Source organism: Argiope bruennichi, chromosome X2, assembly GCF_947563725.1.
Source record: "Argiope bruennichi chromosome X2, qqArgBrue1.1, whole genome shotgun sequence".
Taxonomy (NCBI): domain Eukaryota; kingdom Metazoa; phylum Arthropoda; class Arachnida; order Araneae; family Araneidae; genus Argiope; species Argiope bruennichi.
Window position 1 is genome coordinate 33,168,523 of NC_079163.1, and position 23,503 is coordinate 33,192,025.

Consider the following 23,503-nt stretch of genomic DNA (forward strand, 5'->3'; position numbering starts at 1 on the left):
ATCTTTTATTAATTATCTTTAAGTTCTGCTTTCTTTATTTACTTCAAAAAGAAGGAATAATATTAATAAACATAATGTGATTTTAGCAATGAAAATAATTATCAATATAATAATTTTAATTATTTTGATATTGTACTGTTCCAACACCTAATACTTAAAAAAAAAAAATGCCGAAAGTTCTTGTAAAATATTTTCATGAAACACACATTTAGATACCTCATTTTCTCTTAACAAACTATAGCATACTACCTTGATTATTTATTTATTAATCAAATTTAACTAACAAAATTTATTTTATTTATGAGGTATATGAATTTGTTTTCTATAATCAGTCTTAATCCCGAAAATACTGTCATTAGAATAAAATAATATACTGTCATTAGAATAAAAATGGGTTGACAAATTCTTGAAACAAATTTAAGAAATCGATTGAAGAAATTTCTTTAGTGATAAAAAAATAATGATAAACTGATAAGAGGCAAGAAGATAGCGGATAATCCACTCTATGCTAAAACTTATCGAATAGAAAACTTCTCTTCCACTGAAATGATAACGCTTACTCACGCTTAAAGATGACCTTGAACTATCGATGATTTTTATTAGGAACCTGTTACGGTCTCTTGTTCTCTACGACTGACCAATTAGCCACTTCCTTCACCCCTAATCGGGCCCCTTGTATGTATAAACCTTCGAACTGAGCTTTGTTTATATTCATACCTGCTGTTTCACTCACTTAAAGCTTTTTTTTTTTTATCTCATTCCCACTCTTGAAGTAGATAAGAGACGTGCTTCAAAGCCCCCAAGTGACACGACGTTAACGTTAAAAATTAGTTTCTTACACTCTCAGTTTTGAGATACAAAGATGCTTCGACAACCGAAATTGCGTTCTGTGTCTAAAATTCTATCTAGTAACTGCACATTTTTTGCAAAAACTGAGGAATGTTTATCGTCAAAGGTAAGTGATTTCTATTTTTTATTTATTACGAAATATGTTTATCTTTAAGCTTCTTTTTCGGTTACCATTCTTCAATGAGAAATTTGTATCCATGTTGAGAAATATTTTTTAAATGATACACCACATGTAATTAAAGCACGCATGCATATATTTCTGTTACGTTTAATTTCCAACTGTTTTTAATGTTAATCCTACAGTGCGTATAATTTCATAATTGCATATCTACCGTTTCCTTCCTTTTCCCTATTAATTTTTGGAAATTTCAAAAATAATTATAAAAATTCTTTGCTTACTAGCTTTTTTAACTGAATAATATTTTTTATAGGAACTAATAAATTATCTCATTTAAAAAAGAATGCATTAAATTTAAAAAATGAATTACTTTGTAATACATTTTTAAAAATGTGTTACTGTGTTTTTTACACTTATTTATATAGTTTTAGGCAATTTTTGTTGTAAATTAACAAAAACTCTGAAATTAAAGTTAATTTAATCTTAATAATAAGTAGTAATATTTCCTAAATCGTATTTAAGATTATCTTCAGTGTGGAAAAGGCAATATATATATATATATATATATCATACAGCTTTTGAGCATATAAATGGAGATTCTTATGCTAAATGTCGAAATGAGTTTTTAATTCCTGATTTTGATATCAATTAATTAGGATTGCAAAAAGAGCGAATAAATTTCATGAAATGCGATTCTCTTAGAGCAATATTTATTTATTAAACATCATTGAAGTTTATTTCATTATTAGAAATTTTGGTATTCGCTGACTATCCTTTCTTTAAAATTTCAAATTAAATGTAATAATGTTAAAACATATTGAACTCATATTTCCTCTTATTGTTATTAAATTTTAACTAAACTCTTACCAATTCATCAAAATTTCAATTCAGGAGTTATTTTTTGAACTAATGTTTACTAAATTGTTCTGTAATAATTTGTTATTCATATTTTTTATCTTCACCTGAATTCTTTGCATATTTAGAGATTCCATTTTCTAAATGTGTTTTGATAGTTACAGAATATATATATATATATATTCCGCATCAAATAAATAAATGAAAATATAAAAACGAATGAATCATTTTTTGTTCTTATTTGATTTAATTTTAAATTAAAAAAACAATTCATTATAGCATTTCAAAGACAAATAATAATAATAATGTGTGTAAATTTTTAATAACATTTAGAGGGATTTTCAAAATTTTTTATTCATTTCACAGACAATTTTGATTTTGAAGAAAGAAATATCTAAATGTAGTTTTTCATCAACTGTGGTAAGTTTGTTGATTTTTTTTTTTTTTTTCTTTTTTTCTTTTTCTAAAGTAAGAATTTAAATGAATTACATTGTACCTTTTGTGTATAACTTAGGTTTGCAATGATGTGGAATTTTAGATCTTAAAATAATTTTGTAACATTATAGATTTGTCTGATTTCTTTATATTAACAATGAATCAGAAATCCAGTTTTAAACATGTTTCAGCAAAATATTTCATGTTATTGAGTTTTATAGATGTCTTTTTTTTTTCGAGTTAAAATTAGTAAATTATTGTATTTTCCTACGTGAAGACAGTTTTGTACATGCATATTTCAATGTCTATATCTATATATTTATTAATTTATTTCTATTTATTTGTTAATGCACAGCACAAAGTCCTACATAGTATGTATACTTACACATAATCTATATATTTAGAATTCTTTTTCCTTGGTTAAAGTCGATCATGAGCTTAAAACATTCAAGAGATCATATCATTTGATACAATTTAGGGACAAAGATCAAAATAAAAAGGTGCGAGTCGAGAGTAGTGGGTGGGGATTTTAGTTGCTTGTCAAAGTTATTGACCGATTTCAAGGGTGTAAGGTCACGCCTAGAGGTAGGCATCTGCATTTTTAGATGAGAAGTTGAAGTAGATTCTGAAAGGCTTTTCTCAGCATATTTAATGCAAAATATGGGAGTAACTTAAAAGTATATTAAAGTAAAAAAAGTATATTAAAAAAAATTCGAAATCTGTGATGTTGATAAAGATAAAAGAACAATATATATAAGGTTATAAAGATCCACAAAAGCGAAATTCGCTTATTGTAACGTTTGGTAATTAGTAGGACTAAAAATAGTGAGAAATAGCCTTTGATTTTGAATTGCTTTCATTTACATAATAAATCAGTGTACCTTCAGAGCTTGCAAATAAATAGTTTTTAATGAGTTTAATTCCCTCATGGATATTACAGCTTTACAATGCATTCAATATAAAAAGTTATACATAATTTCTTATTTTTTTTAAAAAAATAATTCCTTTTATGTGTGTTATAAGTCAACATGTTTGAGGTATCTTTTATTTTGAAATTATAATATGCAGTTTTTATATTTAAAGACTTGTTTGCGTATAAACTTTTTAACTATAATTTCCCTATATATTTAAATTATTATGTTTTAAAATTATTACAAACATTAAATTATTGATTATTACCACTTTATTTATTAAAATTGTTAATTCATTAATTATACATTATTTGCTAAAACAGTTAATTATTGAAAATAAATCTTTATTTTTATTTTAAATATGAAACTTATCTTTTATTAGCATAGCACAACTCTTTAGAACCCTGGCAAATTACGTCGATAATTTTTAAAAATTGTATGTGTTTCTCTAATTTACGTTTGTTTTTATTAAGTTAGAACACATTCTTACAGTAATCAATATCTGACCTTAATAAGTTATATTTCTGTTTATTCCTTCTTTAAACAAGCAGTTCAAATATCATTTTATTTAGTAAAAAAAAACAAAAAAAAAACACGTATGGTGAGTTTTAATTAAAACAGCAGGAGCACTGTAAATTTATTTGTAATTTTTATTTTATTGCTGTTGGTTTCTAAAATAGCATAGTTTGTTTTTGACATTAAGCATCTTGACGCCAGCAGAATCAAAATTTCCAAAGTCTTAAAAAAAATCTATTTTTTTAAGTATTGTTAATTATCGTTTCATACAGATAAAACATTAAAGTCTTATTTTAATTTGTTTATAAGATGGGAAAAAATGTATTTTTATAAACTTTTATTCTGCCGAAAAATGCATCACTTTAAGGTAATATCTCACAGTTCTGTAAATCATTTGGCAGATTATAAAAAGAAGCCGCTTACTTAGGTTTCCTGAGTGTTTACTTCCTTTCTTTTCTTTTGAAGAATGTAACATTTCATTCTCATGCTCTCTTGCACGTGGACCCAATATTTCAGAACCTCCCCTTCCTACAAAAAAAAAAAAAAAAAAAAAAAAAAAAAAAACTTCAGCATGAAACCTACAAAGTTCAGCCCCTCCTGTTGGACCACAAAGGCTTTTTTCCCTCAATTCATTATTTCTTCCCTTGAGGGGTAAATCGGGGACGGTCGCCAACAGAAGATTTTTATTTTTCTTGGAAACATGAGTAGAGAATAATCCCTCTTCACTGGGAAATGTATTCAGTAGTGTAAATACAGTTGTAGTATGTACACAGTTCATTGATCACTAAAGAATTTTAACTCATCTGCTCCTGTATTCTCCGACGAAGGTCATATGTAGGACATTTCGCATAGTTCCCAACCATAATATAAATACAATTTTGAATATTTATGTTTGGTTTTGACATTATAGGCTCGAATACCACGAGGTAGTTAATTTTTCTAAAGGATCCAAGTGGTTAATAGAAGAGGAATAAATAAATAAAAAGAAATTCAAAAATAATATTCATACTGAATATTTAAATCTCTTTAAATTTTAAAATATTAATCAACGAAATGTTGATGCATATCCTGCTTGAATCTTTGGAACTATGATACATTCTGCGGGATGCAAAAATAAAGAAACTAATAATTCTAATAAGTAGAATAAAAAATATAACATTTTATTTTTAATATATATGCTTGTTGTTTAAAATAAACTGGCATCGTTTCTCAGGAAAACAGCAAATAAATCTTAGCATTTTTCTTTTTTTTTTTTTCATTAACTTGTAAAAATTATTATTATTGTAGAAATTTAATAGAATTTATAGGGCACAAGATACTTATTAGTAAGGAATATTTGTTCGTCATTACTTATACTCGGAAAAAAAAAAACTATATATATATATATTTTTTTTAAGATCTAGAAATTTGTAAGAAATCTGGTATTGTTTTAATTTCCGTTGAAGAAAATCTATTAAATGCCTGTGCATAAAAGAAATAAGAAAAAAAAAAGTGTGTGAGAGAGAGAGGGATTTTTATCAGTTTAATTTTATTTTAGCACATGTACATTAAATAAATAAGCTTAAAAGTCTTAGTATGTCATTTTTTTAAACCTTCTGTTATTGATCTTTTTTTATTATTATTATTAACCTATTAAGCATGTAGAAGACTTTTCTTCGTTAAATAAATTTTACATCCCCTTCAGTATTGATAAAATTACATATTCAGAAACAATAATTAAATACAATGCCTATTGTATATTCAAAATACTCTCAATGTTTCATTCGGAAACCATTTTGCATTACTCCGTAAATCTATCACAACTTAAACCATTCTTCCAACCAACAGTTAGTGAATGTTAGTTGTTATGTTTAATTAATCAAATTCAGTTCAGATAAGTTCGCTTCAAAATAGTTATTAACTGAATGTCGATTATGATAAAAGGAGAATCAATTTAGATAAATATTAATATTTTTTTCATCAGCACTGATATTCCTGTTTGAATGGCTGTTTAAACCAATTTTATTGTTAATCGTAACAACGTAAAACAGACATTTATACAACTGAGTGAAATAAAAAATTGCTGAAATGAAAACCTGTTTTATTTTCTGTATTTCAAAAAGAATTTAGCCTACAATCAGCATTTTAGAATGTTAGTCATATCAGCTCTATTGATGAAAAACTTATAATTTGAACCAACCGGAATTCCAGGGTACGACAAAAGCAAAATTTATAATAAATAAAAACTTCCAGTCTTAATGTTTATTAAATTAACTCAAATATATGGGAAAAAGCATGTCCCGTGTGCATTTTTTTGAAAAAGCAACGAATGCAAAACGGAAAAAGAATGAGTAGCATTTTCAAGAATAACAGCATCAGTCCTATATAGTAATTCAAAGAGCAAAGACCTCGTTTTACTGTTCTATTTTAGTCCACGCACCAGCTAACTTTTCCCCTAAAATAAAGGTTTCTAGAACTAAAAAGATAAGCAGAATAACCTTCATTTTTTTTTAACTTCATTCCGCTTCTTGAACACCAATCTGCAATTGCACTGAGAAAGCAGAACCAATCTGCAATTGCACTGAGAAAGCAGAAATGTTTACTTTTTTTTTTTTTTTTTTTGTACCCACCTCTCTCAAATTACATGTCAAGTGAGGCCTTGACTTTGAAGATGGTGGTTCTGCCCTTTATCCCTCAACACGTGTTCTTTATTTATATTTCTTAGTTGTGCACTCTTTTTATACGCCAGTGGCCCTATTTTTTTTTCTTCTTACCTTCTTTTTTCCCTCTCCGTTTTAGTGTTGACAGAACTAAATCCTGTAGTTTGTTCTTTATACCTTGTTTATTTATTAGAAATCTTCTATCATTATTCATTACTCCTTCTCAGCTTCTGAATTCTAAAACAATTCTGTAATTAATTCCGAAGTACTTTGTTCTTTCTGAAATTAATTCAGTTCCTGATGCTCACAAGTTATGAATGAGATTGTTTCATTTTGAAGATTCTCTGCTTTATCAATCCTCGAAAATTTATATCTTTTTCTTAAGGTTTTGTTGTTGTTGTTGTTATGGTTGTTAAAATGTTATTTATGTATATATATGAATTGATCCCCCTAACAATGAATTAATTTATTGCAATTAGAGGGCACACATTTGGAGCGTTGTCTCAATCCATACAATGATGCAAAATTCATGCGGAATATTTGAAGATAATTTTGTCTTTTATATTAATTTTAACAGTGACTTCATAAGAATTTTAAATATTAGAAATTCTACAATTCGCTGAGAGAATCAGATAAGGCATTGCATGCGTAAAAGTTAATCCAGGTGTTTAAGGTTTTCCAGCTTTTTTTTTTTTTTTTTTTTTTTTTCCTACTAGAGAATTTTTGTCCTTTTTTACATTCGTTCTCTCGTTTTCCTTCTTTATTTCTCTGTTTTAGTTTTCACATGCAGATTATTAAACCCATGTTCTACTTTTAAAAATTACTTAGTTTTATGCTTTTAAAAAAACAATAAAAAGAACATTCTATCAATTCTAATCGATCTATTTCGATTTAGTTGCTTTTTTTACTTTCAGAACTTGAAAACTAAGCAAATAAATAAGCGTCCCCCCCCCTTATTAAACGCTTACTGTTCAATTGCTTTTACACCACAAAATTCTATTAAAATATTTCATATTTTCTCTAGAAGGCTTAAATATTGACTTACTTTAAACTTAATATTGACTTATTTTAAGCATGTTGACCGCATGAATATTTTTCCCTAACTGTTTTTCTTCTTTATTATATTCGAATACGTATTTATACATTTTCTTCCGATAATAAAATGATGTTCTTTTTATCATTATTGTATTTCTAATAGTGTTACGCTTTTAGATAATAAAACATTTTCCATCTTATAATTTTAAAATTAAACCACCTCAACAATACCGACACGCCATCTATCGGAGTAAAAATAACCTTGCTCCAATTTTTTTATTTATTTTTTTTTTTATTATAAAACTCCTGGCAGCGTCATCACGGGATATTACAGAAATCCTCCATGAATCCCATCTCCAACCACCTCAACGAGGCCGACGCGCCATCTATCGGAGCAAGGATAAGATATTTGCACTGATTTTTTTCTGTATTATAAAGCTCCAACAGAATCAAATTAACCAAGAAATAATTTTAGAGAGGGATCCCACTTAGAAAAAATATTATTTCGTTTTTTTCAGCTATGTTTGGTTCCAGCATTTTAAATTCCTGCTTTACCAAAATATCATGAATGTTGCACGGAATATATCAGAAATTCTCCATGGATCCTATCTCTAAATCTCTTCAACGAGGTCGACGCGCCATCTATCGGAAAAAAATGAGATCCTTGCACTGATTTTTCAATGTTAATAAGACTTGGCAGCGTTAAAGGGAATTCAAATAAACCAGGATACATTTCAGATAGGGACACCACATAGATTTTTTTTCTTCATTTTTCCCAGCTACATTTGAGGAGAGTATTTTAAATTCTTGCTTTATCAAGCTATCTTGAATAACTGTGCAAAGATACCGTGAATTTTTCACGTACGATCTCAAGCAAATTGTTACGAAACCCATTTGCTTTGGTACAGTCACAATTCTTTAGATAAAAGAAAGTCTGTGCCGTTATTATTGCATAAAGGTTAAACATTCAATTTATTTGCTGTTTTCTGATACCATAGTTCTGAAGAAATCGACAAACTGATAAGGAGGATAAGAATTTGCTTGTTTGAATAAGTTTCGACTTCTTCCTTCGATAAAGAAGAAAAACATCTCTGCCGAATAAATATTGATAAGTATAATGACACATGTAAACCTTGCTTAATTTTGCTGCAAAGTTTACATGTGTCATTATACATTGGATTAAATTAGTAAAGAGATTAGAAAGGAAAATGATAATTAAATGTACTTTCTGATGATACTACAACTGAATTTTATTCTTATTTCCTTGATTTATTTCTTGTATTCGTAAATTACACTTTTTTTAAAGAAATTTATGCAAACATAATTTAAGAAACTGGTTCAAAAGATTTTCTGCGATTTCGGCCGTATTCTCCAATTAAAATTTTAAAAACATATTTTTAAATATAATCTGGGATAACCTGGTAAACTTTATAGTTACCAGCATCATGTGCATTTAGTTTGGGAAATGTAGAAAGATTTGAAACAATTCATAATGCATAAAATACTTTTCAATGTAATTTTTATGATTAATTTTTTTTCTCTAGTCCATCTGGAATCATAAAATGATTTTAATCAGTTTAATTAGGATTAGATATTTGTTTCGAGCGCTCGCTGTATTATTCAAAATGAGTTTAGATGGTGAAAAACAAAACGCTACGACAAAATCATTACCCATAGATTTCATTCTTAGCTTTGGAAATAGAAATTTATGATTGCTACCAAAGAATTGCATGTAGTCATTCACAGATGTGATGTGGAAGCTTGGAAAGAAATATTTCCACACAAGTCTCTCTTATTATCTGACCACAGTTCAACATTACATGGAAATTCTTAAACTTGTCTTCGTGTAACTTCGAAAAAGGTTGGTAATGAAACAATCAACCCAAATTCAATCAATTATTGTGTTATAATTCCATCAAATATATGGATCTGGCAGTTCTAAGATATTATATTAAGAGCATTATTAATTCTCTCCAAGTGTATAATGTCTCGTTTATTCTTAACACAGTAGATACATATTTAATCTCTGATACGAAACATATAATATGACAAGTTCTAACAAAATGCCGTTTCAAATGCAAAGTAATATACTCACAGTATAAAGGGTTTTTATACAGAACTTTCTAGCTCGAACTATGACAATTAGGGTAAGTTCTTAAATCTAAAGATTAATTGATAGCCATATGGTGTATATTATTTTAATCTGATTATAACAGATACACTGGACAAGAGGCTTTTGACAAATCTATATAAGAACAGATTAGTGTAAAAATTAGATAAGAGATTTAATTCATTAACATTTGCTTAAATATGTTCTATTTCCTCTATGGAATACCTATTAAGTGTTCTTATAAATATTAAGTACCCTCATGGAAGGTTTTTGTAATTTGTGCTTACTTGTAGAAATCTATAGGTTTGTTAATTGCCTTTTATTTTAAAATTTATAAATATACATAAGAGTATATGGAAAAGAACCACGTGATTTTCTTTTAGCTAATAACTTGATTTAATGCTGTGATTATTTCTGTATGATTCTCACGATAGAAAGATATACATTTCTTTTCTTTCCTTTTTTTTTTTTTTTTTCACTTAAAAAAAAACCGCTTTCCCTGTACAGTGAATCTTGCTTTTTATTATATGTTGACATCATGAATGTTAATAATATTGAAAAGCCCATGTATTGAAACGGGAAAAGAGTTGTCAGTTCAACTCATGCGGTTAATTTAGGGTGATAGCTCGATTCTCTGCTGGTCTGGTTCTTTTCATTTACTACTCAATTCAACTTCGGTTTTGAAAAGCCCCGATGACAACTCACCCATAAAATCTCCTCACCCCTAGAAGGCTATTCTGACGAGAACAGGTGTTTTCATCACGGCATGGCAGTTGAAAAGCCCCAGAGGGGTGGATGAATCCTTCAGAATATATATACACATATTCAGAAAGAAGTATAAATCCGGCAACCTTTCAGAAAAAGAGTATTCTGTGAGGAGCGGAAAAAGTAAAAAAAAAAAAAAAAAAAAAAAAAAAAAAGAGGGGAGACAGAAAGGAAACCGTGGGATTGCAGGGTGAAAAGAAAGTAAATATTCCGGTACGGTGTGACAGGGGAAAGATAATGGGATTGGTGCATATCTTATTTCGGAAAAACGATTTATTGTTTTGATTTAAAATAATCAGCAACCTTTTTTATGGATTTCTACGAATTTGAAATTTCCTTTTATTACAGTATTTTACACTTATTTTAAGTTGAAAAGGTTATCAGCAATATAGCCTTGTTTCAAAATATCATATTATAAGCTCTTTTTTTTTTTTGTCAATATTTTTTTCAAAAAACAAACAGTTGTAGATTTTTCGTTATTTGAAACATTTTTATATCTAGTTATAGTAGTTCGAATGTCGTCCTCCCATCAGTTCAATGGGAAAATAAGTAGAAAGGGTTCTGGGTCCAGAGAGGACTTAGTCATCTTAGGAATTTTAAAATAACAAAATCTGTCCTAAAACGGCATGTTCAGTTTCAGAAATTGCTTCAAAATTAAAAGCTAACAAATGCAATCATTAACACAATCCTTAAATCTATTTATGCAGATTATAAATTTATATAAATAAAATAGCTACAGATGGAGTCTCTTTTTCTGAGATCTGAATAAATTATGGCGAAATAATTTTATGACAAATTCTTAAATATATATATATAAACAATTTATTTGTGCCGTAAAATTCAAATTTATTTCACATTTTCTCTAAATTTTGCATTATTTTACAGATCAGACAGGCATCTGCTGCAAGCCTTACGAAAGATGATGTAAGTCTTTATTTAATTATTCATTTGATAATAATATTATTTTAAAAGAAGCAAATTTAGCATAATTTCCTCAAAAGTTATATAATGAGAATTATATTTCAAAAATAAAGGTAATAAATATCATAAATGTTTTACTTTTCAAATGCTTTACAATCTAATTTCTTCATAAAAAAATATATTTCATTACATACTCTACTCTTTTTTTTTCTTTTTTTTTTAAATTATCTTAAATAATTTTTTCCCTTTAAAACGAAAGTGACACATAAGAAAGCACAACGTAGGATATTTCTGGTATAAATATAAAAAAGAAAATAGAAATTTAAGGAAATAGAAAATAAAATTATGAAACTGTGAATTATTAAGAAGAAAAACTAAACATTGTTAATTAGATGTCTTTGAGGTGATTCTGAAATGAATTGAAATTCCCTATTAGAAATATAAACTCTAAAGCCAGAATAAGGATTAAAAAGGAAGATGGATTAAATGAAGCAAAATTGGAATTAAATAAAGCAAAATTGATATTTAAAAAAAATAATTACGAAATTATGTGTCATAATTCAGTCAAATGTTGCTGGAAATTTAGATTTCCCTTAATTGGAATATTTGTTTAGTTTGACTGTCAATATCAGTCAAACATTTAAAAGTATTTAATTTTTATTTTCAGTCTTTAAAGAAGCTGCCGCTGCATGATATCCATGTCAAACATGGAGCGAAATTCGGAGAATTTGCTGGATACAAAATGCCTCTTTCTTATCAAAATCAGTCAATTGTGGATTCTCACCTCCACACGAGAAACACAGTCAGTGCGTTTGATGTATCACACATGTTGCAAACATTTATAAGAGGGAAGAACTGCATAGAATTTCTGGAGGGTTTGGTGGTAGCTGACATTAAAAGTAAGTAAAAAATAATTTTTCAAAATATTTAGAGCATCGAAACAAAAAATTTCATTTTTCACCCGCATCATCATAATATGCAGTATGCTATAATCTATGAATAAAACATTGACTCGAAATCTATGAGGCAATATGGTTTTTGATCATCAGTTTGGTTGACAATAGTCTTTAAAATTGAATTTTCAAAACTTTTCAGAGTGGAAACTTAAAAATTAAGCATTTGAATAAAATTGACGTTTTATAAACGTTTGTCATTCATGAAATATTTTTCAGTAATTTGAAGTATATAAATTTGCGTAGAACAAGGCTGAAATAATTTTTAAAAAATTTGACCAAGATTTTGTATTAAATTTACCAAAATATATTTCTGCTTTCAGAGTTAAATTTACTAGGTATTGGAAAGCTCATGTGGCCCTACACAGAACAAATTTGTTTATTTAATCAACTCCTAAATTGCTGTGTTAAGAAATATTTAAAGATATTTTTTTGCCCATGATTTTTTCTCAAAATTTAAATGCTATATGCTCTAAATTAATTTCTCTATATAAATTGTACTTTATTAAATTTGGAACACTTGATTTTTTACTTTAAGTTCATGTCATTGTGAAGGTTACTTGATGTGTAATGAAAGCAGATTTCGTAATTTTGAGTCGTCCATTGGGAAACGATATACCAGATAGACACAGTGAACGGAAATGTAAAAGCTCTTGCATTTGCTGCTATTAAGACTAACCATGCATTCGTTTATGCCTCATTTTGAAGCCAAATATAATGAAGGGGCGAAAAAGTAAAATTATGTTCCGTGTACTATTTAACCTTGCAAAGTAAGCAAAACAATCGTATTTTGCCCCTGGCTCTTATTATATTTGCTACGCCACCGTTCTGAGTTTGGAATTAAGGCATACATTTGTCTCCACGTTCTTGCCATTTATATGGCTTGAGCATGAAAACGCTTGAACCATATATCAGATTTAATACACATCCGGTTCAACATGGCAGATTTTCAAAGTAACCGACTTTCGTACCAAATTTTTCAAAACTAAAATCGAAATCTAGAGTAAGACCTTTCAACAATTTCTAAATTATTATAGTGATAGTTAGGAATATCTGAAAGAATGATAATACCACAAACATTGTCCGTTATAAAGGGAATGTTCCAAATATAACAAGGAGTTCTAGTTATTTTAAAGGAGAAAAGCAGAAGTAGGCAAATTGTTTCTGAATTATTGAACTATTAGGCGATACTACCTTTTTGCTAAATTTAAAACCGAGGATTCAAAGTGATTTATGAGTATAAAAGTATAAATTCTCGATTTCTTTATGCAGATTTGAAAGAGAATCAGGGGGTTCTCACTCTGATGACAAACAACCGAGGTGGAATAATTGATGATATGATCGTAACAAGACTTGACGACGAAACTTTGTATGTAGTCAGTAATGCTGGTCATGCAGATAAAGTTCTCAACCAGTTGAAAGTAAGTAATATTGCTAATGCATTTTGAAAATCAATTTCTTTTATAATTAAATTATCGTCCATCTTATTCTTTATTGTAAAATATTCTTTTTATGCATTGAATGCTACACAAATGAAAAAGATTCTTATTCAGTCATATTTTACTTTATGAAATGTCACAACTTAATATATTTGCTAAATCGAAGGATAAAATAATAATAATTATTATCTGTTTTAGAGCAGTGTAAATGATTTTAACGCAAGAGGTTTCCAAGTGACAATAGATGTTCCAAAGGATTTAACTCTCTTAGCATTTCAAGGTAAGTTACGAAAATAATTGTTTTCCAGAAAGTTTTCCTGTTTCATAAACTTGTCTTTTCTAGTAAGGAACTTATAAGAAAGAATGTCAAATTAAATAGGAGCTCCATAGATTGAAATTCCTTGAATTTTCAGCTGCATATATTTTTTTTTCCTATTACATATGTTTTAAAATTATCTTTAAAAAGAACATATATGGAAAATATAAGACAAAATACCCTAGTCAAATTTTCTAATATTTTTCGTAGTATTTCAATATATTCTGATAAAAAAAATGTTATAAAAATAAATCTATTTTATTAGCTGAAATTTCACATGGGCCTTGTTTTGTTTTATTTAGGCATCTTCAGTTATGGCGTTCAAAAAGAGATAAAATTTCTATTATACTCAATGTTTTATTGAAGGTTTATTGATTTTTTATTGAGGGTCTTCATCTGCACGAATTGATTAGTTACTTGATTGAGGGTCTTCATCTGCACGAATTGCAGAAAATTCTGAGAACATAAATAGAAATGCTCTCTTTCTTGACTGAAAACCTATCGGTGAACACCCTAATTTCGACGGACATTTTTGTATGGCTTCACCCCCCCCCCCTCCACAAGTAGTTCTGATGAAAAAGAGCAAAAATAAGATCCACGAGTCATTCCAGCTTCCTTGAAAAATGTCTGTTCTCTTAAGATTTTGCTGTATTTTCAGTCTTTATACTACATTTTTTCATATATTAAATATAAATTGTCAACATTTGCCCATTGCAAAAATATCAATTCTCCTTAAGAAATGCAATTTTTCCTTGCAATAAGAAAAGTGTACAATGTTTTATGACTATTTAAGAATAAAAAGTAATTGTTAGAGAAAAGATAAAAAATTCTTTTTATACATACTCCTTTCATTATCTTATTACATAGCAATATTTTTATTTTTATTTTTTTCTATTTTTTAGAATTTATTTAATATTTTATTATTTTAAATATTGTGAAATCTTGTAATCAATAGTTGCTCAAATTTACTACCAGATGGCGCCATTCGAGCAAATTTTAGTTAAATTAATCGATTAATATATATTTAAAAATATTTTAATCTAATTTTATAACATTCTTAAAATATTAAAATCGTGTATTATTACCGACAGCGCTGAAATGAAGTTTCAAATCTCTTGCAAGAACATCAAAAAATTAGCGAAAAATCGATTCATTAATTCCATATTTACAACCATGAAACAGATGAAGTTAAATAAAAGCACATAACATTTCAAAGAATTCTCATGTTATATATATAAGACTGAGTGATTTGTAATAGGTATTCCTTGAACTTTTTGGTTTTTTATTTCAGGTCCCAAAAGTGCGGAATTAATGCAAATCCTTGTCGAAGTTGATATAAAAAATCTGCCCTTTATGTATAGTACTGAAGGAAGTGCTATAACAAGGCTTCAGACAAGAATTACTCGATGTGGCTACACTGGAGAGGATGGATTTGAGGTACACAATCAAATTAATTTATATTTAAGATTATCGAACACAACACTTTAATTCTGAATTAAGAAGCAAGTCCCATGGATTTAGAAATTCTAAATTTTCAAAAACTTTTATCTTTAAAACTGGTTGGCATTCTGATGGCTATCTTTACGTTTTCTTTATTGTATAAATCAGTAGAAATATTTTCTTCTAGACTTTACAAAAGCTAATAAATAAATAAATAATAGCACAACTTTTTCAATCAGCCTATTATTCCGTCGTTAAAATGTGTTAATAGTGTTGAATGAACAAATTTACCAACATGATTTTATTATTCAATAATTCTCCTTTATTTTTCAGTTGAGTATGCAAACAGATCATGCTCAGGAGTTCTTAAGCTATACTCTTTCCAATTACAAAGATGAAGTCTGGCTTGCCGGTCTTGGAGCTAGAGATACTTTGAGACTCGAAGCAGGTCTCTGTTTAGCTGGGTCAGATTTTAATGAAGATATCACACCTATACAAGCTGGCTTAGCGTGGACTATTGGTAAGTTAAGAGGGAAAAAAAATTTAAACCAATATTTTTTTTAAATGTTCATGGGACTCAATCATCCCATATTTAAACCGACTGAATTTATATTTAAATAGAATGAGTTTAAAATTCCTTACACTGTTTAAATTTCAATCAGAATAACATCTGGAAGCGTTGTATTTTATTATAGAAAAGTTTCAAGTAATCGAAATGAAAAGTCAAAACAAAAAGCAAAATTGATACATTTCATTGCTAATTAATGCAAGAAAGAAAAAGGAAAATGTTGTTGAAACTAAAATTATCGAGTAGTTTATCTGATGGGAGCAGTGGTGGTCTGGTAACAGAGTCTTGGCACTGATATTCCAGAATCTTGGGTTTGAGACTCGTATTCACCGAAGATACACCGTGTGTACGGGGTTGATATTGATTAAATTTATAATAAATGAAAGGGTAACTCGCTAATATTCTGTCCAAATTTGAAGAATGGGGCGCAAGCACTGGTGTTGATTTCAGCATTCTAATTCCGATTCAAAATTATGAGGTTAGTATCAAATTAACTCTCTTGTGGCTTCAGAATGATAAACAAAACCAACGGAACTAAGCTTATCGGATGAAATTTGTCACTAAGGGAAATACTTGTTTCTTTAAAATGTTTTAATTTATTAATATTCGATGGTGATTTTAGAACTAGATCGCAAATTAGTATTATTTTGTGACAGGTAAGCGTCGTCGAGCAGAAGGTGGCTTTCCAGGATCTGACATAATTTTAAAGGAACTGAAAGATAAACCTGCGAAGAAAAGAATAGGTTTCACATCCAAAGGGCCATGTCCAAGAGGTAAGCAAAAATAATTTATTATACTGCTTTACATTTTATCTTAGTAAAATTACTGTGAAATAAATATGTAAAAACTTTTGAATTTGAAGCTTAAATTATATTCCAAAGCTTTAACTGAAATTTGAAATTAGCGGTTTTTTAAGTTATAGTGTATATGAAAATGATTGAAAAAGGTATGAAAGAAATATATTCCCTTAGGGTGTTAATTATACAATTTATTTTCTCCCTATGGCAAAAAAAGGTAAGGTACTTCAAAGATTGCTAGATCAAAATAAGCTTTTATATATATATATATATATATATATATATATTCGTAAACAAAGTGTGCTATTCCATAATAAATATCCACCATAGTCTTAAACAGAGATTGAATAGGCAGGTTCATTTGCTAAATTTCAGTATCAGGGTGCGAAGAGACATATTTAAAATCATAGCAGGAGCTATTTGAAATTTCAGAAGAAAATGTTTCTTTTTATAGTAAACTTCAATAAATATTCCTATAGTCAGAAAGCTATATAGATAGCCACAAAAATTGCATTCCTAGGTTATCTATAAGGTCATATCAGTGGCGTAATATCTAATCTTCATTGTGATATGAACCATTATTTTGTAACGTTTTCTATTTTTTTTTATGTTTTTCAAAAACAATTAGAATGATAAAAACATTGTTGGAATTTTGCTGCATGAATACAGTCCAAATGAGAATTGAAAAATAATGTCAGTGTGTTATAATTAATTTAAAAAAATTACTCATTTCTTATTATCATGCTCTGAATAAGCTCTTAGCATTAGGAACTACTGGTATTTCAGAATTTATATGAAGGAATATATTTATATCTTATACGTGTTATATATTCAGGAATATTTATATCTTATCCGTTTTATATATTCAGCCATGGTTCTCTCGCTCCATAGGGCGATATTCTGCCAAATTTTGCATCCCGGGTTCCAAGGTCGCCCCCCAGAGAGCATTGACCGGAGGGAAAAGAGAGGGACGGGGTGTAAAGAAGAGGGGAAAGAGAAGGAGAGGACGCCATGTCCAGTTGGCTTCTGTTTGTTGATGGTTTAGAAAATATTTCTTAAATTACCAAAGCTGTACATTTCACAACAATTAACTCTTGTACATAATGTAAATTTATGTAATGAAAACTATAACCTAGAATCTGGCGCTTGGCTTTTATTTATGCAGACAGGCAGCTGGCCACATCTACAGGAAATGACAAATTAACAGAACGGTCAATCTGGGCCATCAGAAAACGCGGGAACTCGTCACAGCTGGACGGGAAAAACCTTACTATATATAACACGGATAACTCTAATATAGTATTATTGTTTTTAATGCAATATTATTTAAATGTTAATCAAATATTCCAATGGTTTAAATTATAATTACGTAGGAAGTAAATTATAATGATTAGGAAAATTAAAACCAATATGATGATTAATTACTTAAATTATAATGATGCAAAAAAATTATGTAGGAAGAAAGCCAGAATTCTCTTCTTACAATAATAAATTGTCAACAGCATATCTTAATTTATCAGATTTCAAGCATATGGTTTTAATTTTAAGTGCTCTCACTTCATACAGTATCAAAACACATAACCAGATTTTATGGTTCTCTACTCTTTTAAAATCAAATTTTCTAATTCTCCCCTCTTTTAAAATCAGATTTTCTAGTTCTCTCCTCTGTTAAAATCAAATTTTCTAGTTCTCTCCTCTTTTAAAATTATATTCTCTAGTTCTCTCCTCTTTTAATCTCTGCTCTCGGTTCATACAGTATCAAAACACATGATCAGATTTTCTAATTCTCTCCTCTTTAATCCCATTTTTTCTTTTATAAATTTTTCTAGGAGGAGCTGAAATCAAATCATCAGATGGTGCAGTTATCGGAAAGGTGACGAGTGGTTGTTATTCACCTTGCTTGCAACATAATATCGGTATGGGCTACGTGGAATCCCAATTCGCTAAAACTGGAACAGAGCTGCTGTTCGAAATTTATAGACAAAAAGTCAAAGGAACTGTATCCAAAATGCCGTTTGTACCTACTAGATATTATAGCGGACCTGAAAAGAAATAATTCTTTTTGAAAAAGATTTAATTTAATCTTTGTTTTATGATTTTAACATATCATGTAATGTCATTCTTCATCTTGTATTTAAAAGTAGCATTTATGTTGTGTTTTGCTTACTCAAAACAATAGCTAAAGTTTTATAATATTTTTTTTTTAATGTTGGATGCCGTGCGTGACGATAAAAAAATTATACTGAATTCAACTGATGCAAGAGCTATCCATGTGCTTTAAATTTATCACATTTCAAGTTCTTTCACTGAAATAAATGAATAAAATGAGTAAAACTATTTAAACTCATGAGTAATCATTAATTTTCATCTTCTAGTGCACTATTTTATAATAAATTAAACATGAACAGCATTTAATTTGTCCAAGAATGTGCAGTTTTAAGTGCTCGATCTACATTTTTGAAATGTGGTGGCCAATTTTAGCTTTAAAAGGTACTTTGTTTTATTGTATGCTGTATGGCAATTTTATGTAATTGTGTTAATCGTTTACTTTTGGTAATATAATATATGTTTATTTTCTTTTGGTAATATTATATACGTTTATCTTCTTTTGGTAGTATTATATACGCATTTTTTGAAGAAATGTTTTTAATAAAATCTTTATTTTTCAAAAAATTGAAGTTATTTATTTATTTATTTGCCTTGTGATTAAACATGAACAAAATAAGCCAACACAGCTTGACATTGTCATCATACAAATCTATTTATTATCAATCTTTTACAAAATGCTTAAGAAAACTACACTGGAAAATTACACCAAATCTCTAATAAATATGCTTTAGACCACATTTTCACAACTCTTGAGGTATTTGTTCAATTTCCGGCGTATTATGAAGTGAAAATATTTATATTTATTATATATAAATAAGTCACATGTAAGCTCCTTGTAAGTACAAACGATTATGATATGAAACACGGGCCCGCTTGTGCAGAATAACTCTGACAAAAAAATAAGACTTTTCTTCTTTAAGTTGTCACTAGTCCTCTTGACTACCATCTTGAGGAGTTGTTCCCAAGTCAATGCCTTTGACTTCAAGATATTTACTCACCATAGTCTTCCAGTTGATGACTGAACTAATTGGTCGAAGATCTCCATGACTTCCTTGTGTGCTATGACGAAAATCTTGAAAAAAAAAAATCCTATTAGAGATTATTCTATGAATTGAAATCCTTTATATTCTATGAAAAATCCAGTTTCCTTATGAAAATACAAAAACAATAATATTAGAAAAGCAGACTTGCCAGATAGGGTCAGCTTCGGAACACCATTAAAAAATAATATTTCTATTTAAACCCAACAAAAGTTCTGATATTTTTTCATGAAAAATGTATCAGCATCATATTTACTTATTGAAAAAAAAAGTAACCTACAATGAATAATAAAGAAATGAATGAAGGGAAAAAAAATAAAGTCAGCAAAATTTCAAAAATGTCAAAGGACAAACAAGTCACGCGTACTTATAGAATATTAGGATTTATTTTTTGATTCGAGTAAGATAAATTAAATATTAGAATCTATTGAGGTTATAACAGCATCATAACATGTTAGATAATTATACATAAACATATAGATACTTTAAGTATTAAGTACCGGAATAAAGTTAACTGTATTAGAATTTCAAGATCAAATTCTATATAGAGCCCATAATCTACATTAACAAACAGAAAATGCCTGTCTGTCACAAGCAATCTTCAAAAATGGGGAACAACAGCGACATGAAAGTAGCACATGTCACTTTAGACCGATTCTGTTAAATTCAATGCAATTTGTATTGACCTCTTTTTGAAATGAAAATGAGTAAAAGAAAATATTATGGCAATTGTTTTGAAAAAAAAAAGTCATTATTTAAGTGAACTTAAAATAGCAACTCAAATGCTTTTTTTCATGGTCTGAAAATGTACAAGACGAATGACAGAAGTGCCAAAAAAGACCAAGAAAGTGAACTTTTGAACCAAGGAATTTGAACCAAGTAAGTGATTATTAGGAGATCTGACGGAAAGTCAGAAACTAAAGATCTTTATTTGGCTGTTGAGTTCGTCAAGTATGGACAGCGCGAAAAAGTAATTTATCATTACAAATGATGTATAAGAGTTTCAAAATGATGTACACAATCAAATTTAAGATAAGTTTTTAATAACAGATTTAATAGAATTAATTGTAATGAATAAAGAACGTGTTTGAATGTCCCAAGGGGATACCAAATAATATTACTAATCTCTTCTTTGTGAGCTGAAATTGATCATCTCAGGACAAAAGTGGAAGAAAGGAAAGCAGTTCAAAGAACCTTGAAAAGAATATCAGAAGGGATGGGGGCTTGAAATGCATTTATAGTGAGTAGAGTCTAAGCCGTTCTTCTACTTTTAAAGTTTTAAATGGAAAAAAATGAATGCCAAAGATGGAAATGGGAATTCCCATACTAATGTTTTATCTTTGCAGCGCTCTATCTTTTTAAGCCCGGGCATCTCTATCCTCTCCCCTAGTATCTATACTGGCTATAATTACTCAGAAGAATCGTCAGTTTTTATGGAAATTTAATTTTAAACTAAATTACTATTCTGAAATAACTTTTCAAAGTGGTAGAAACATGAATAGGGCTAAAATTATTTTATATGTATTTTGTATCACATAAAATGAAAAGAAAGACATCATAGATTAGAGAAGAAATTGTTTCTCTTGGTGTTCTTGCTCCTACTCATAAAAATAAATATTTTAAATGTCATTTGAATTCCGACTCATTTTTCTATGGCTCCTCGTTATAAATTTGCTTTCTACCTACTGAAAACACATGTAAGTGATTCAATATTCAGTAACTTAATTTTTAAGTCTGACAATTACCAACCTGTCTAGCCTACTCAAGGGTGCTTTGTCACAACATAAAACTAAAACTAAAAATAGGCTTTTGTTAACGAGAGGTTGGCAGAGGATGAATGATAGCACCTTCATACATACCATACAATATGGGACAGTAATAGAGAAATACCGAGCAAAAGAGGCAATTTGTTTTAATGGTCGTTGTATATATTTTAGTTAATGCTATTTGATAACTGGGTTATATTTGAGAAAAACATAATATTTTGGCTTCTGAAAAAAAAAAATCTTGTTTGAGGGTAGATATATGTTTAATCATGATCACTTCCTATAAAAAAGAAAACAAGCAATGAGTTGTACCAATAGATTAGTGTTCCTGAGGGTTGATTGATTGATTTGGTGTGACTGACAAACAGTTATTAACATCTCATCCGTTGGGCTATAATCCACGGCCTTCTAAAATATCACTATATTGATTTCATTCTAATTTTGAACCAGAAAGGTATTTAATTATAATTTTAAACATTTTAATGGTAAAAATATATTTAAGGAATATAAGTAGATAGCCATCTATTTTTTAAATGTTACATAAATGGATGTATCAGTTTAAAAAATTCATACAGAATAAATGGATGAATATTCTTTCTTGTTTATAATGTATCCGCTAAAATTATTCAATGACAGTTGTGATAACTGTTGTAAAATTAAATTTAATGAAGGCGGCATTTACAAAATTGTAAAGCCTTAGTCAGAAAACAGTGATTTTCTCTTTGCTTATTTTATTGAGGTGGCATTTCTTGTTCTTTGTTACAGTTATGATGGGGTGACAAATTAATCTAGCCCAGAGTGCTCAGATTTGTTAAAGACCCGGAGCATAAGAACCAGAATTAGCCATGTTGGAGTTAGAGTTAGCCATTCCATAAAATCCCTATTTCTGATGCCTTTTTTTCATAATTTAAAAAGATTAAAACGATTTTTTTTTCATTTATACAAAGAGCTCACATTTCTCCACAAAAAAAAAAAGTATAAATTCATTTCCAAAGATATTATTTCCTTATTTTGAATTATTTATTCTAAAGACTCTTTAAACTACATAAATTAAAACTTGTAATCCATATATTCTTGAAGAAAATTTTTCTGTTAAGAAAATCATTGTAAAAGAACGATAGAATGGTTGCATGGTTAAACGATTCCTAAAATAAAACTTGAATTTTATGTCAATATTATATATGGTGCACTTTAGCATCTTCTAAAAATTATCAGTAAATTGTCGAAACCATATTTTACATATTTTTATTCGGAAGGCAAATAATATGTATAACATAAAAATTTACTTGGTGAAGATTCATTTCACGTATATGTCTAGAAACGCTGAAGAATACAGAGATCAGTAAAAAAAAAAAATGATCTCAAAATTGCATTTCAAATTATGATTTTGAAATTTTAGATTTAAAAAATTATACAGGTTTATACAATAATGATAATAATAGTCACTCTAGAGCCAATAAATTAAAAAAAGATTGAGAACGAAAAAGAATGGAAAATAAAAAAGAAAAGAATTCTATGGAATATTATCCTGTGGAGAGTTTTTATTTTATATTTTATATGTATTTTTATACATTTTCTTTTTATTTTTTATGTATGTGTATTATTATTAAATTTATGTATGTATATATAATAAAGCATCTGTTACAGAGGAAAATTACAAGTCGAGATTTTAAAGTTGGTTTTGCCAAAATAAACCAGTCATTGCATCTATAAATTAATTAGTCAATTGCTTTTTCACCATAAAATACCATGTCGCTTATCATTGTTATTCATAAAAAAAGTTTTACATCGGATTTTTTTTTTAAATTTTGATTTTAATTACCAAGATAATATTTTGAAAAATATAGCATTAAAACGGAATTTTGTAAGATTTTAATTTATGTGTATTTATTATATTTTAATTCAATAAATTTGTTAGAAG

The 23,503-nt window shown here is 28.3% G+C and overlaps 2 protein-coding genes across 3 annotated transcripts in view; one reads left to right on the forward strand and one right to left on the reverse strand.

Moving 5' to 3' along the window:
• The first annotated feature begins 517 nt into the window (after nt 1-517).
• Nucleotides 518-19,310, forward strand: LOC129960994 (aminomethyltransferase, mitochondrial-like). 2 transcript variants are annotated; one of them, XM_056074783.1, is made up of 10 exons: nt 518-955; nt 2,189-2,242; nt 11,119-11,157; nt 11,822-12,053; nt 13,380-13,528; nt 13,745-13,826; nt 15,154-15,299; nt 15,636-15,822; nt 16,527-16,643; nt 17,559-18,470. In XM_056074783.1, exons 1-10 carry the CDS (start codon nt 863-865, stop codon nt 17,702-17,704), a joined length of 1,245 nt encoding a protein of 414 aa, XP_055930758.1. In that variant the 5' UTR covers nt 518-862; the 3' UTR covers nt 17,705-18,470. The 2 variants fall into 2 exon arrangements, with proteins under 2 accessions (XP_055930758.1, XP_055930757.1); XM_056074782.1 differs by lacking the exon at nt 17,559-18,470 and adding an exon at nt 18,497-19,310 and having other exon boundaries at nt 521-955.
• A 132-nt stretch (nt 19,311-19,442) lies between these two features.
• Nucleotides 19,443-23,503, reverse strand: part of LOC129960730 (serine/threonine-protein phosphatase 6 regulatory ankyrin repeat subunit C-like) — a 103,048-nt gene continuing 98,987 nt past the window's right edge. Inside the window, exon 28 of the mRNA XM_056074329.1 lies at nt 19,443-19,848. Coding sequence (XP_055930304.1) covers nt 19,703-19,848 — 146 coding nt within the window. The 3' untranslated portion in view covers nt 19,443-19,702. The remainder of the gene's footprint in view (nt 19,849-23,503) is intronic.